We start from the raw sequence: 16,959 nt of genomic DNA, 5'->3' as shown, positions 1-16,959 counted from the left end.
GGTCCAAAAATGTAACTTAATTTATATTCATTGTGTATCATTTCCCTTAGGTTTCTATTTTTGTTCTAAGAATGTTTAACTTAAAAATATATTTGTTTTATCTACTAGTTGAAATCAGACTGTTAAATGCTTGCAGTTTTTCTCCTATTCTAATAAGTAATAAGAAAGGCTTGGTATTTCTAAATTGTGCTGAGCCCAAGTGCCTGATATTCTTGGAGTCCTCACTTCCCTTTTATGTAACCTATCATCTATTATAAAAACCCCTTTATGGAGGGTACCCTTAGGGGAAGAACCCAAAGGAATAACTCCTCTGGACATTTAAAAGGCTAGAAAATACACTTATTACCTGACTAATGAAATGGTAACCCCTCTGTATAATACCCTAATAATAACACTAAAATTATATTTTGAAAAACCCTTCACAACTTGGGGCATGAATAACAACGTTGTTATAGGTTTTTTTAACATCACAAACAATTTCTTGTAACTCAATACTGGGAGAAATAGGATATATGGCTACACTTCTTTGGATTTGTAAAGCATTTGGCAATTAATAAAACATATTCCTGTGTCACTGCTTTTGTGACACATCATCTGAAGATTTCAAACTGCTATGTAATGATAACCTACTTTATAGATATCTAAAACAAGGGCAAAACAACCAATGATATTTGAATTATGTGCTAATATGCACTAGGTACAAACATAGTACCTGCCATATGGCATTCATATTTCAAACACTGACATTTACTAGCCACACATTCTGTCACTGACATTGCCATACAGTTCTTAATTGCTTAGGATCATTTTTCATACTACGTACTATTCCACTAACAGCACTATTTCATTCCTATTATTTCAGGGTGCACCTAACAAACAGAAACTTCGCTGTTAGAGCAAACTATTACTACCATTATTTATTTATTTATTTGTTTGTTTGTTTATTTTGCCAGTCCTGGGCCTTGGACTCAGGGCCTGAGCAGTCCCTGGCTTCTTTTTGCTCAAGGCTAGCAGTCTGTCACTTGAGCCACAGCGCCACTCCTGGCCGTTTTCTGTATATTTGGTGCTGGGGAATCGAATCCAGGGCTTCATGTATAGGAAGCAAGCACTCTTGCCACTAGGCCATATTTCCAGCCCTCCTACCATTATTTAACATAAAAAATTCTCTAAGTTTCTCACTATTTTATGGTTGGAAAATTAAATGTCTTATTTATATTCTTTCATTTTGTAATGAGTAAGAAAAACCAAAAGTATGTATAGAATTTTGAGGAATTTAATGAACTTTATTTTTAAAAGCTTATCTTTAACTTTTTACTTACTATTCCTAAGCATGAACTTAGGTTTACTGCTAAATTAACAAGAAGGACACATATTTAAAGCATTATTTATATTTTAATAATAAAGTATATAACATGGACATAAAATATAAGTGTACATATTTAAATTACTACTAATTAGGTACATCCATTAAATTGAATTGCATTTAGGTCAGCCATAAACAACAAAATAAATCTAAAATTATTCTTTATTTGATGGATCCAAGTAGAATTATTTAAGATATAAGGGAGTACACACAATAATGTATCCATTCCTGTTGTTCGTTCAAGGGCATTACATGTTGACAAACCTGCATATAAAAACAAACAATTATGACTTCTTTTTAATCAACTGGATAATTTTCAATAGGATAATATTTCTAGACTTTGTTTGAGAAATATCTCTGTGATGCTGGGTGCACTGGCATGTACCTACAGCCCCAGTTACTGGGGTGTCTGAAGCAGGAGACTATCTCCAGAGACCATGATTATCTTGGGCAACATAGTAGAGCTTGTCTCAAAAAAAGAAAGAAGTGAGGAAGGGAGGGAAGGAGAGAGGGAGGAAAGGAAGGAAGGAAGGAAGAAGGAAGGAAGGAAGGAAGGAAGGAAGGAAGGAAGGAAGGGAGGGAGGAAGGAAGGAAGGGAGGAAGGAGAAAAAAAAAAGAAAGAAAGGAGGGTTAGGAATATGACCTAGTGGTAGAGTGCTTGCCTCCTCGTATACATAAAGCCCTGGGTTCGATTCCTCAGCACCACATATATAGAAAAAGCCAGAAGTGGTGTTGTGGCTCAAGTGGTACAGTGCTAGCCTTGAGCAGAAAGAAGCCAGGGACAGTGCTCAGGCCCTGAGTTCAAGCCCTATTACTGGGGGGGGGGGGGAAAGAAAGAAAGAAAAAAGAAAGAGAGTGAGGGAGGAGCAAAATCAGGCTGGCTATGGTGGCACACTCCTATAATCCCAACACTTAAGAAACAGAGATAAGGTATGCACTGCCTTATGTATGAAACTGTAACACCTCTCTACATCACTTTGTCTGTTTTGGGGTTTGAACTCAGTGGGCACTGTCCCTGAGTTTTCTGCTCAAGGCTAGCATTCTACCACTTTGACTCACAGCTCTACTTCCAATTTTCTGGTGGTTAACTGCAGATAAGAATTTCATGAACTTTCCTGCCCAAGCTGGCTTCAAACTACTACCCTCAGATTTCAGCCTCCTGAGTAACTAAGATTACAGGAATGAACCACCAATACCAAGCCAATTTATTATTTATTACCATACATAAGTTGTCAAGGAGGTATAATTTTAATTTTTATCTTTACATTTGCCTTGTGTACTACCTAACTAAACTAGTTTTACTATCCTAATTTTACCTTTAAAAAAAGTGAGCAGACATTTAAGTGAATTTCCCATTATCAACAAAATAGTGACAGACTGGCTTAAGCCTCTGTGTCAGGGTATACAATGACATGGATATGAATATCACACTTAAAATAATTTTCCACTTCATTTCATATCTACATATTTATTCATAGCACAGATTTCTTTTCAAAGAGATAAGACAAAAGAGTAAAATTAGAAAATCAAGCATTACCATCGTAGATTTTGGCGCCACTTCTACTGCAAAAATGCTGAGTCCTCTGTTGTTCACGCAGTTTTTGCTTAGCTCATTGTTGATATGAATAATCACTTTGTCATCTGACTACAAAAAAATTCCATAAGTTACTAGCTCTTTCTTTAATAAGTACAGTGACAAATATAAAACCTAAAATAAGTCTTGAAATTGTTTTAATATAGATCATACACCTCTCATCTCCTGTCAACTTTGTTCCATGACCTTTTCTCCATTCCACTTGGTGTTGACCCTCTGGGTACGATTTTCTACTCCTACTGTCAATTGCCTTGTGTTTCAGTTTCTTGTGTGTGAAACAGAGATAGAACTTACTTTACAGAGTATTATGAAAAGCAAATGTGCCAATATAGGCAAATGCCTGGTTCATGTTGTAGCCTCTCAACCATTATTAATACTTCCATATTTTGATGGAAGAAACACATTTTTCCTAAGGCAAAAGGAGGTAGAGTTGTGAAATGATAGGTAATAGCAGAGCAGATGGCTGGGATAAGGTAGTGATTCTCTTCTACTAGCTTCCTGCTTCTGTAAATCAGTTACTCTTTCTTACCTCCATATTTCATACTGTTCCTTTCCCATGTTTCTCCTTTCACTGTCTGCTTTGTTTCTAAGGCTGCCTCTCTGAGTATCTGAATCCTAGACATTCACCAATGCTAAAATGCTATACCACATTCATCTCAACAAATCTTACTCAACTTCTATGCTCCAAACTAATAACAACTACAAGAGACAGTAATAGAATAAAACCATTGCATGTATGAACACTACCATGTAATTTAACATTAACTTTTTCTTTGATCTCTTTTGAGAGTATTCATTTTGTCTTTCCAACAAGCTCATAAATGTCTTGAAAGCAGAAATATGTCTTACACTTTCTGGTAGCCCCTGTTGTATAACAAATTAAGCAGTCTGCACAAAGATTATCTTTATTGATCCCCAAATAGTTAATTTGCATATTTTAAAATAAAAACAGGCTGGGAATATGGCTTAGTGGTAGAGCACTTGCCTGGAATGCATGAAGCCTTGGGTACAATTCCTTAGTACCACACAACAGGAAAAGGTGGACATGGTGCTGTTGCTCAAGTGGTAGAGTACTGGCCTTAAGCAAAAGAAGCTCAGGGACAGTGCTCAGGCCAAGTTCAAGCCCCAAGACTGACAAAAATTTTTTTTTAATGTCAAGCCTTTAAAAATCATATATGAATTATTATGCACTGATTGATTTACAAACTAGCAAATGAGATAATTGTCCATGATAAGCATTATTAATATAATCAGAAATTTAATTACTATTTGAAAAGTATAAGGAAGAAGGTAACATATTAATGAACATTTTAGAAAAAATAGGAAAAATAACTCAATTCATACCTTCTTTTCTTTTTTTCTTTCAAATTTTTATTATCAAACTGATGTACAGAGAGGTTACAGTTTCATACGTTAGGCATTGGATACATTTCTTTTTTTTTTTTTTTTTGGCCAGTCCTGGGCCTTGGACTCAGGGCCTGAGCACTGTCCCTGGCTTCCTTTTGCTCAAGGCTAGCACTCTGCCACTTGAGCCACAGCGCCACTTCTGGCCGTTTTCTGTATATGTGGTGCTGGGGAATCGAACCCAGGGCCTCATGTATATGAGGCAAACTCTCTTGCCACTAGGCCATATCCCCAGCCCTGGATACATTTCTTGTACTGTTTGTTACCTCATCCCTCATTCCCCTCTCCTCCCTTCATACCTTATTTTCAATAACCGATGTTATCCAGGTATCACAATTGTAAGTATGCACAATTATATTTTCATAGTCATCCATTACTTTAGCATCACTCCTGCTAAGCACAGATTTACAAATGGCCTTCTCAAGTTGCCCACTGCATGCTTCCATATGGGCAGCTTTAATTCTTGGCTTGCATTTTTCTGCACAGATATCAATAACAAATGGACATGCCTAACATGGAAGAAAAAAACTTAGTTTTAGCCTCTGGTAATATTTAAATAAATTATTTCATTTATTACTAATATGTTTATCATATGATTTAAGATGTACTAAACATTCTTATTTGTCTTTCAGATACAACCTTACATTTTTAAACTTTTAGTAATATGACTTGAGAAATAAAAATGTATGAGATTCTCGGGGCTGGGGATATAGCCTAGCGGCAAGAGTGCCTGCCTCGGATACACGAGGCCCTAGGTTCGATTCCCCAGCACCACATATACAGAAAACGGCCAGAAGCAGCGCTGTGGCTGAAGTGGCAGAGTGCTAGCCTTGAGCAAAAGGAAGCCAGGGACAGTGCTCAGGCCCTGAGTCCAAGGCCCAGGACTGGCAAAAAAAAAAAAAAAAATGTATGAGATTCTGATTTTTGAGTCATATATTAACTGATGTTCACAGAAAAATTAAAGTATATAGCAAATTGTGGAAAGCGTAAAATTTAAAAAAAAATCAACTTATGAAGACCTTCTCAAATAAAGAGATTTAGAATCCTAGATTATCTCTCACACCTATTACTGATTAATTTATTTTTTGTGATATAATACCTTGCTTTTTTTGTTTTTGTTTTAATTTTTTTGTGCTGGTCCTCGGGCTTGAATTCTGGGCCTAGACATTATCCCTGAGTTTTCTTCCTCAAAACTGGTGCTCTACTACTTGAGCCACAGCTTCACTTCTGAATTTTGTACTTAGAGGTAAGTGTCTCATGAACTTTCCTGCTTGAGCTGGCTTCAATCTTTGGTCCTCAGATCTCAGCCTCCTCAACAGCTAGGATTATAGGTTTAAGCTACCGATGCCCAGCATCACATCCCAATTTAAAAGAATCTACATCCTGACAATATTCTGACAATTCCTACACATGATCAAATTATTGCTCATGTAGACATTAGTTTAATTATGTATATATGATTCAAGAAATCACCATAGAAATAGCTATTCTAAATCTGTATGGGCACAAGACTGCACAGAACATACAGACTAAGTGGAACAGAATTTAAGATTATACATATATTCTTCCTATACTAAATTTTCCTTTATTAAAAAGCATGGCGAGAGCTGGGAATGTGGCTTAGTGGTAGAGTGCTTGCCTAGCATACATGAAACCCTGGAGTCAATTCCTCAGTATCACATAAACAGAAAACAGTGGAAGTGGTGCTGTGGCTCAAGTGGTAGAGTGCTACTGCTGAGCAAAAGAAACTCAAGGATAGAGCCTGGGCCCTGAATTCAAGCCCCAGGACTTGGGGGAAAATTTTTATACACACACACACACACACACACACACACACACGGCCAGGTGCTGGTGGCTCACCAGCTGTAATCCTAAGTATAATCCTAGCTACTCAGGAGGCTGAGATCTGAGGATTACGGTTCAAAGCCAGCCTGGAGTGAGACTCGTATCTCCAATAAACTGCTCAGAAAAAGATGGAGGTAGTTCTGTGGCTCAAGCGGTAGAGCGCTAGCCTTAAACACAAAGAGGTTTATGAATAGCACCCAGGCCCCAAGTTCAAGCTGCAGGACTGGCAAAAAAAAAAAAAAAAAGCTTGAAAATGTTAAGACTATTTCTGTGTATAATAACTGAGTAGCATGGCACCCATATAATACAGACCTTAATTTCATATTTAATAGCTCAAGTAGATTCCTCATTTCAGTAAAAGTACCAACAAAATCAATTAAAATATCTTCAGATCTTATTCAAATCCCTCAAATCTAATGATGCTACATATAAGCTCTCTTATCATTAGTGAAAACCAGCACTGTTTTTTGTTCTAATTTTGGTTCTCTGGGTTGAGTTGAGGGCCTTGTACATGCTAATATGTGATCTACAGATTCCAGTCACTAATATCTAAAAGTATAATAATTTTTTTCTTGAAACAAAGTTTTACGGTGTAGAATTTTCTGCTTGTGGCATCATAGCAGCATTTTTTTTTAAAAAGTTCCAGATCTTGGAGCATTTTCTAATTCAAGTCATTCAAGTTGTGTACTAGAATGAAAGTTATGTGAATGTAGTTTCTTATTGGTCTACATCTCTCTTTTTGTGATGAAGTGGGAAGATAGAGTATTTACTTGGTGAGATGAAGTGTGGTGAATTATGCAGGCAGTTTCACATAGCATTAGTCTGCTGTATAAGGGTAATGGGAAAACAGCACAGTTGCATACTGTCATATGACAGTCCATCTTTTACTGAGATGTCTCCTAAGTAATGGTTACTGAGTATGTAATGAGAAGGTACAATATTCAGCACAGACGAATATTCTGGTCAAAGGGCTAATTCATATCCTACCCAGGAAACAGAAGGACTTTGTGAGATTTCATCATGCTACGCAGAATGGCACCTACAAATTACTTATTTCTGGAATTTTCCATTTGGTAGTTTTGGATTGCAGTTAACCGAAGATAACTGAGTAAGGGAGGAATCTACTATACACTCTTTTGGAAAAAGACTCCTGAAGATAGTGATCCATTCATAGGAGTTATACCACTCTAAGTTCTCATTGAGAAAACTACCCTTATATTGACTGATATAGTAATTAGTGTAGCCTAATATCAGTAGATACAATAAGTCATTTTAAATTCTTAAATCTAAACAATTTAATTAAGATTTGGATTTCCTTTGGAGCAACTAGGGATTTTCTTTTGAGCAACAAAGCTAACACTTCAGGTTGTACCTGGCTTAATACTACAAGCAAGTTAATCTACAAGAATTAAAATTATTCTAAAAGGTTATACAAGGTAAATTCAAAGTGGAATTTGTTTCCTTGGTGACAACTGAAAATCCAGGGTCATGATTTGGGGTTGCCCTTCAGACACTTCTAGTACTTCTATTTTTCTTAATGTCTCAGAAGTTCTTATTTTGTTGTTGCTGTTGCTTAGATAGGATCTTGTTGAATAGCTCAGGCTGGCCTTGAGTTTACTATATAGCTCAGGAAAACAGTTCTCTTGCCTCAACCTTTTGAGTGCTGGAATTACAGGCATTGTCACCATGCCTAGCTTTCTGAGGGTTTTTGTTTTTACTATTGTGGAGAGTTTTAGGTTGGTTCTCCATGAAATCATAAATCAATGCACAAACTGAAATCAAATCTCTACCAAAAAAAACAAGAGAATCAACAATAGCAATTGGGTGAATTTGTGATGTATCTTACAATTAGATATAAATTAGAAGGTGAAACTAAGAATTAAAAAAAAGTTTTCATCATCCAGTTCAATAAATCTTAGCTAAGTAAAAAAAAAAAGTTTTCACAAACTTTGGCAAAATGGATTATTCTGCTGTCATGTTAACAGTAGCCATAGAACTGTTGTTAAAACCTGTTCACTTAATCAGAAAGAACTCCAACTCAGTGAGCACACTGTAAGGCAACTAGTACCTGTCCCTTACTTTTGAAACTCAGGCAATCAGAGATGGATTCACACTAGTAAATCTACCCTTAAGTATAAACCAATCAACAGTTTTACCTGAACAACCATATTTCCTCAGATGATGTCAACTCATTTATGTCTCCAGGAGATAACCAATCCCTGAACTTTATGCCTTTCCCAAGCCCTAAAATAAAATGAGCATTCTGTTCTATGTGGATCAACTGTGCCTGACCAGTACTGATATCCCTTACAAGTGATAAATATGGGTTGCTCTTTTTACTTCAGTTATTGAATGGTTTGATGAATGTTTGACAAAACTGTATGTATTTTTTCCTTTGAAATGTTAAATGATCTTAATATGTTATTTGCTCAATATGTAAATAAAACTTAAGTAAAAATTTATCTCACCAGGCACAGATGGCCCAGGCACAGATGGCCCATGCCTATAATCCCAGCTACCCAGGAGGCTGACACCTGAGGATCATGGTTTGAAACCAGCCCAGGCAAGAAAGTCCGTGAGACTCTTATCTCCAATTAATCACCAGAAGACCAGAAGCAGAGCTGTGGCTCAAGTGGAAGAGCAATATCCTTGAGCACAAAAGCTCAGGTACAGTGCCCAAGCTCCACAACCAACATACATACACACAAAGTATTAATTTGCGTCTTAACTAATTTGTCTAAGTAAAAGCATATGTAACAGAATCAATATTGTTCTAAGATTAGATGATGTTTTCATACCTTGATTAAAATGTGGTATTCACTGAATACTGGAATAAAGTAGGAAATAAAAAGGTACTGTAACTATTCATCTGTTATTACTAAAAAGGGCACGTATATAATATATTATATATAGAGAGAGAGAGAAAAAAAAAGAGAGAGGAGAGAGAACAAAGTAGAAAGGAGACTTAGGAGGGATTGCTGAGGTAGCTCATGAGGGTTTAATTCATAGTTATGAACCTTTCCATATGCAAGTAAAAATGTAAAGTTGTTAATGCTAGGGTTGCCCTCTTAAGTTGCTTTATGTATGGAAAACGACAATAATTTTTTTATTGTAAAGGTGATGTGCAGAGTGATTACAGTTACTTAAGTAAGGTAATGAATATATTTCTTTTCAAACAGTGTTAACAATAATATTTTAAGAGCAAATATATTGTTACCTACTTGAAACTGTTCAATTCTGTATTTTAAATCTGACAGGAATTTAAGAAGATATACTTTTAATTACCTCTCTGGCAATAAAAATTATTCAATTTTTATATTACCATGTTAATAATGATAGTTGATACAAAATATACATAGTTCTTTGTATGAGCCAGCCAGTGCACCTTGCACTTGATCAGCTTTCTTACTCATGTCTGGCGCTCTAACACTTGAGTCATGTCTCCAGCTCTGCTCTTTGCTAGTTATTTTGAACACGGAGCCTAGAGGACCTTTCTGCCTAAGCTGGCTTTGAACTATGATCTTCTAGATCCCCACTTTCTGAGTAGCTAGTATTACATCCAAGATTGTGGGCATGAGCCAGTGATTTATAGAATGTTCTCTTTATTCTGAGAGCCTTTGTTCTGTTAGGACAGAGTTTTCGTTCATAAATGAGACTAACAACTCAAATATCTATCTTCAATTAGAGAATATGTATTTTTTTTTGCCAGTCCTGGGGCTTAAACTCAGGGCCTGGGCACTGACCCTGAGCTTCTTTTGCTCAAGGTTAGCACTCTACCACTTAAGCCACAGTGCCACTTCTGGCTTTTTCTATATATGTGGTACTGAGGAATCAAACCCAGGGCTTCATGTATACGAGGTGAGCACTTTATCACTAGGCCATATTCCCAACCCCGAGAATATGTATTTTTAAATTATCATTTTTCCTGTATATCATATGCCCTAACTCTTTCTCTCTGAATTACTTAAATAGTTGGCATTAACTAAATTTCAGGTAAGAATAGAAATTTCAGTAAACAAGTAGAAACATGCCAGTGTACCTAGGATTCATTAATCTATTACTGAAAGTCAAAGAACTGAGTGCCCAATTTGAAAATCATGTGTCAGGAAAATGTTCAAGGGGGTAAAATAGTATGACTATTAAGCCCATTGGGAAAACTAAGAGTGCTTTACCTCTGTCAATTCCAGGGCTTTGTTGTAGCCCATCGAATGCAGAGTCACCCAAAGGTCAGTAGGATCTCCTTCTCGATCATTAGCTTCCATTAGATTTAAGTCCATAAATCCTTGTCTTGTTAACTCATTCTTTTTTGTATCAAAATTCTCTGTTAAGAAAAAAGTTGCTTCCATATAGAATTTTAAAACTCATATTTAATAAAATGTCTTTACTGTTGATAAACATTTATGTTAGCAAAGCCTTACAAATCTTACAGCAGCAGTCTATAAGTGAAATGAGACTGTCTCAATATATGATTGAGATCTATATTTCTAATTCCCATGATTCAACAAATCTTGTAGTTTCAAATAGTACAAACTTATTCTAAAATTAGAGGAAATTATGATCTTTCTAGGTGAATTCCAAACTGATAAATTCTGATTAAATTAATTTAGAGTTTAGGCTGACACTTCAAAACAAAATAAAATGCTTCATATGTATTTTCTCCTAAATCTGGCAGAACCTGGATGCATATGACATAAAACCTAAGTACCCCTAAATGACTAGAATTTTAAGAAAAGAAGATATGGGTGGTGCTGGGTTTGAGACTGTTACTTGCCTATTCCTCTGATTTTAACTGAATTTTCCCTTGGTCTTTGAAAGACAATTAGATAATGGGAAACTATACTTTCCCAAGCAAGACTAAGTACACCCATTTTAACAGTATTTTTAAGCAATATTAAAGTCACCCGAATGTATCCAGAAATACGTAATTTCTGAGTTTGTCTATAATGTGGCTATTTGCCTATGTCATATTTGTCCTGACAAGACACAGAGAAAATGCTTGAAAAATACGCATCTATAAAAGGATTTATATTCAAAATATATAAAGAATTTTTAGAATTTACCAATAAGAAAACAAAGATTTCAATTTTAAAATGTACAAAAAATACAAGCAACATCTCATCAAATATTATACATAAATGGAAGAAAAATAAACACAAAATTGCTGTCTATACAATGCAATATTATTCAACAAATAAAGGCAATTGGTATGGCCTCAAGCCTGTAATCCTAGCTACTTGGTAGTATTATCAGGAGACATGGTTTGAGGGCCACCTGTGCATTAAAGTTCATGAGACTCCACCTCACCCAATGGCTGGGCAAGGTAGCATGCACCTGTTATTCAGCTACAGAGGAAGCACAATCACTGGACACAGTAGCACATGACTGTCAGATGAGGGGAAGTACAAGTAAGTGGGTCACAGACAGATCAAGCTGGTCCAGACATAAAGTGAGACCCTACCTTGAGGATAGTCAATGCAAAAAGGAACTCAAGTGGTAGAGCACCTGCCTAAGGAATGTGAGGGACTGAGTTCAATCTCTTGAACGAAGGGAGGGAGAGATGCACAAAGGGAGGGAAGGGGGGAGGGAGAGAAAGAGAATAGATAGATGTGAATAGATGTGGAAAAACCTTAAAAAATATATGAATACAGTTCTATGCCCTCATGAAAACAGCAGACCTATAGCGAGTTAAAAAGTTGAATAGCTGCTCCAGGTCTGAGGGAACAAATAGGTATATGTGAATAGACAGATCACAAGGAATTTTTAGGTCAGGATACTGCATGTGACTGCAATGGAAAATATGTACCATTATATATTTGTCAAAACATACAGAACTATATAACACAAGGGTGAATCCTAATGAAAATTGTGGACTTAATTAGTAATAATGTATCAGTACTGACACATTAATTGTAGCAAATGTACCATAGTAAATGAATATGTTAATAAGAGGGGAACTTGAGGTGATAGAAGGAAGGAGCCAGTTATACAGAAGACTTGGGATTTTTCTACTCAGTTTTCCTATAAATCTAAAATTTCTCTAGAAGTGAAGTCTATTAATAGGCAAAATAAAGTAAAAGCACCTCTGAAGTGACAAGAGACTCATTCTCAATGAGGTTCTCCAACCATCCTAACACTCTGAGATTTAGTATCTCCATCTCCATTTAACTCAAATACAAAAATATTACAGGTGTGTGTGTGTGTGAGTGTGCGAGCACACATGCGCTGATCCTAAGGCTTGAGCTCAGGACCTGGGTGTTGTCCCTGAGCTTTTGTGCACAAGGTTAGTGCGCTACCACTAGAACCACAACTCTACTTCTGGCCTTTTTGGTGGTTAATTGATGAGTCTTACAGACTTTCTAGTACCGGCTTGCTTTGAACTGTGATCTTCAGATCTCAACCTTCTGAGTAACCAGGATTACAGATGTCAGCCACTGATGCCTGACTAAAGAATTCTTACCATGTATAAACAACTTTTTGGAAACTACTTAATTTTTCAGTAAAACTAGGTTGTTAACTCTTCACTGTCTTCTCTTGAATACAACGTGTAGCCCAGCGATACCAAGAGCTAGGACAAGGTTTCTTTTTGTTTGTTTAGTTGTTGGTTTTAAACTTTTTTTTTTAAGCTGACAAGACTATATATACTGAAAGCTGAAATCATGACTAAGTAATTGGATTTTTTTTTTTTTTTTGCCAGTCCTGGGGCTTGCACTCAAGGCTTGGGCACTGTCCCTGGCTTCCTTTTGCTCAACATTAGTGCTCTACCACTTGAGCCACAATGCTACTTCTGGCTTTTTCTGTTTATGTGGTACTGAGGAATCAAACCCAGGGCTTCATTCATGCTAGGCAAGCATTCTACTGCTAAGCCACATTCACAGCCTAGTAATTCACTTTTTTAAATGTTAGTAACACATTATTGATTTAAGGAAAATAAAATGTTTAGGATTTTTAGATCTACAAACAAAGGTATAACTTTTTTTTTCTTTTTTGTGTCAGTATTGTGGCTTGAGCTCAGAGCCTAATGCACTCACTTGGCTTGGTTGGTGCTCTACCACTTGAACAAGGCTCTAGCCCAGCTTTTTGCTGGCTCCTTGGGTAGAGATTCTCTTGGACTTTTCTGCCTGGGCTGGTTTCAAACTTTAATCCTCTAGGTCTCAGTCTCCTGAGTAGCTAGGATTACAAGTGTGAGTTACCAGCACCTAGCACCAAAGTGTCCTAAACGCTATAAAAATATTGCATGGAGGAGAAGTTTGGCTTCTTACTTCTTTGGAATAAAAGGATGTCACATATGTTCCCACATATCTCTCTAGAGGACAAAACCTGCTCACCTCTGCAGATAGCCCATGCATCTTCATCACATTTCTCACCACTTGTTCTCAGTTCAAAAAAATTGTATTCCTCGAGGCTAAGAAGACCATTTCCATCCAAATCAATTACTTCGAATATATCTGATAAAGTTGATCTAAAGTAATAAAAGCAGAAAATTAGTTATTGTCATTAAGACAGCTAGGGTAAACACAGTTCTAAGGCCAGCGTTCAAAAGAAGTAATACAGAATTAATCACTTTCTGTCCCAGAACTAAGGATTATGGTTCAAAGTCAGCTTGGGCAGGCGAGTCCATAAGACACTTCCAGTTAACTACAGAAATAAAAAAAAAGTCACAAGTGGAACTGTGGCTCAAGTGGTAGAGCACTAGCCTTGAACAAAAAAGCTAAAGGACAATACCCAGGCCCTAAGTTCAAACCCCATTATCAATACACAAAGAAAGAAAAAGAACAAACAGTTTCTGTGAACTATTCTAATACATTTTTAATCACCCTAGTATTGAGATAAACTTAAAGCAACCAGAGTAGAAACTCAATGCTAGTACTAGTTTCTTTTTTTTTTTTTTTCTTTCCTTTGCACTGTTTCTGGGCTTGAATTCAGAGCCTGGATACTGTTCCTCAGCATTTGTCATCAAGACTAGCCATTCTACCAGTTGACCAGTTGAGCCACGGCGCCACTCCCAGCTTTTTTGGTAGTTAATTGGAGATAAGAGTCTCAAGGACTTTCCGGCTCAAACTTAAAACTGAAATCCTCAGATCTCAGCCTCCTGTGCAGCCAAGATTACAGGTATAAGCCACCAGTGCCAGGAACTAGTTCCTTTCTTTTTTCTCTCTTTCTCTACTTTACTGTCTTTTTTTCTGCCTATGGCCAAATCTCATAGTATATATCTAGTACATAAAACAATGCCCTAGAGTTGAGAATGTGGCTTAGTGGTAGAGTGGTTTGTCTTGCATGCACAAAGCCCTGGGTTCAATTCCTCAGCACCACATAAACAGAAAAAGCCAGAAGTGGCATTGTGGCTCAAGTGGTAGAATGCTAGCCTTGAGCAAAAAGAAGCCAGGGACAGTGCTCAGGCCCTGAGTCCAAGCCCCAGGACTGGAAACAAAACAAAAAACAATGCCCTAAGTTTTGTATTTTATATTCTGACAGTTATCAAAATCAAGAATGTAGGTTCTATTTTAAAGTTTGTATTTTTGGAGGAGAAATTGGTAAAGTTGACTTTCACAAAGTATGTAGAACCCAGAAATCAATTACTATCCCTGACTACTAAATAAAAGGTCACTTTCAGATGCTTAGTGAATAAGTTATATATTCATAAATATATATGTATATAATACAACCTGTTATTTAATGTATGTACACATTGTAAAATGATTAATTCAAGCTAAATAATATATCCATTGTCTCACATAATAATCTTTGTGGTAAGAACACTTAAAATCGATTAGCATTTTTCAAGTTTACAATACATAGCCATTAACTACAGACACCATATCATACAACAGATGGCCTGACCGTTTTCCTGCTGCCTAACTAAAGACTTGTATCCTTTAAACATGTCATCAATTTTCTTTTTTCTTATTTTGGGGGGGGGCAGTCCTGGGGTTTGAACTCAGGGCCTGAGCACTTCCGTGGCTTCTCTTTGCTCAAGGCTAGCATTCTACCACTTGAGCTACAGCACCACTTCTGGCTTTTTCTATATATGTGGTGCTGTGGAACTGAACCCAGGGCTTCACATATATGAGGCAAGCACTCTACCACTAGGCCATATTCCCAGCCCTCATCAGTTTTCTTATACCTCCAGCTCCTGGTAACCACTATTCTAGTCTCTGCTCATATAAGTCTGTCCTTTTTAGATTCCATCTCTATTTGATCTGTAGTTATTTGTATTTGTAAAACTGGTTTATTTATTATTTTTAGGGTTACAACCTCCAGGTTCATCCATGTTGTCACAAAAGTTGAGGTGCTGAATTAAAATATGAACATGAGGGTGAGAGCTATATATATATATATATATATATATATATACACACATATACATATATATCCATATGTTCTAACTACAATTTAACAAATACTTACTTAAATTCCTTTGTAAGAAATAATTCCCCTGTTTCATTTCGATATACAAGTTGGGCTTCTTCTGTTACTGGTTTTATTTCTTTTCTCAGCCGACAGCCAGTTGTGGAAGGAATCAACCAGTAAGTTCCAGGTCCTAGTTCACCAGTCCATCCAAACATCTGTTCTCAAGACAATTAAACAAAACCAGGATGCATCCTAATGATTTTTAACCATTCTTTAGAAGGAAAAGCATTAAAAATGATTTTGAAATAGTCATCAGTTCTATCAATGTTTTATAGGTATCAAATCTTTTTCTTAACTGTAACCGCAATACAAGACTTTAAGATCTAAAAAAAATCTAAAAAATGGACAAAACATTACATATTTTCTAATTTGTCTCCACAATCTTCAAAAATGTTTGGGATGTAAATCTCTCTCTCTCTCTCTCTCTCTCTTTTTTTTTGCTAGTCTTGGGGTTGAACTCATGGCCTGAGCACCGTCCCTGAACTTCTTTTTGCTCAAAGCTACCACTTTACTACTTGAGCCACAGCACCACTTCCGGCTTTTTCTGCTTATGTGGTGCTAAGGAATGGAACCCAGGGCTTCTGCTAGGCAAGCACTCTACCGCTAGGCCACATTCCCAGCCCTGTAAAATATCTTTAAAATAAAGCAAAGAGATTAATTTTAGGATGTATTTTCAGTAAACACTGAGGTTCTTAAAGAAAAGTAATAATATTCTATGTTATGTTTCTTACTATAATTAAAATATGTAATTTGTAAATCAATGGTACAAAATAAAATTTAAATACTATTTTAAAAATTTATTATTTGTACTAATTAAACCTCTGTAAAAGCTCAGTTTTGTGGAAATTTTACTAATCTTGATATAATATGGACTATGAAACAAAATGCAGAATTCTAAGTAAACCTGTCTTATATTAAATTCTGTTTCTTATCAAATGTTGGCTATTTATGATATCAGGTCATTCATATGGGAAAATATTTTATTCTATTGTATTCTATATAGCTTCTCGCTAGATAACTTACCTTCTAGGTAACTTCCTAGGAGCATTCTAGAGTCCCCAAATTATATATCTGGAGGGTAAATAGACATATAAACCAGGGTTTTGTTTGCTTGTTTTTGTCAAAAGTGGGGCTTGAACTCAGGGTCTGGGCTGATTCTTTTGCTCTAGGCTAGCACTCTACCACTTGAATCACAGCTTCACTTCAGGTTTTCTGGTGATTAATTGAAGAGTCTCTCTCATGGACTTTTCTGCCAGGCTGGCTTTAAACCAGGATCCTCAGGTCTCAGCCTCCAGAGTAGCTAGGATTACAGGCATGAACCTCTGACACCCAGCCTAGAGGTCTT

General features: G+C 36.4%; 1 protein-coding gene across 2 annotated transcripts in view; it reads right to left on the bottom strand.

Moving 5' to 3' along the window:
• Nucleotides 1–1,327: 1,327 nt before the first annotated feature.
• The window catches only part of Efcab7 (EF-hand calcium binding domain 7), a 34,201-nt gene continuing 18,569 nt past the window's right edge, over nt 1,328–16,959 (bottom strand). For both annotated transcript variants that reach the window (XM_048351475.1, XM_048351474.1), the window contains 6 exons: nt 15,612–15,769; nt 13,532–13,665; nt 10,379–10,527; nt 4,661–4,870; nt 2,901–3,008; nt 1,328–1,627 (listed from right to left, as the gene is read on the bottom strand). In XM_048351475.1, coding sequence (XP_048207432.1) covers nt 1,553–1,627; nt 2,901–3,008; nt 4,661–4,870; nt 10,379–10,527; nt 13,532–13,665; nt 15,612–15,769 — 834 coding nt within the window. In that variant the 3' untranslated portion in view covers nt 1,328–1,552. The remainder of the gene's footprint in view (nt 1,628–2,900; nt 3,009–4,660; nt 4,871–10,378; nt 10,528–13,531; nt 13,666–15,611; nt 15,770–16,959) is intronic.

Source organism: Perognathus longimembris, chromosome 7 (assembly GCF_023159225.1).
Source record: "Perognathus longimembris pacificus isolate PPM17 chromosome 7, ASM2315922v1, whole genome shotgun sequence".
Classification (NCBI taxonomy): Eukaryota; Metazoa; Chordata; class Mammalia; order Rodentia; family Heteromyidae; genus Perognathus; species Perognathus longimembris.
Note: the sequence above shows the minus strand (reverse complement) of the source record. Positions and strands in the feature narration are given on the sequence as shown.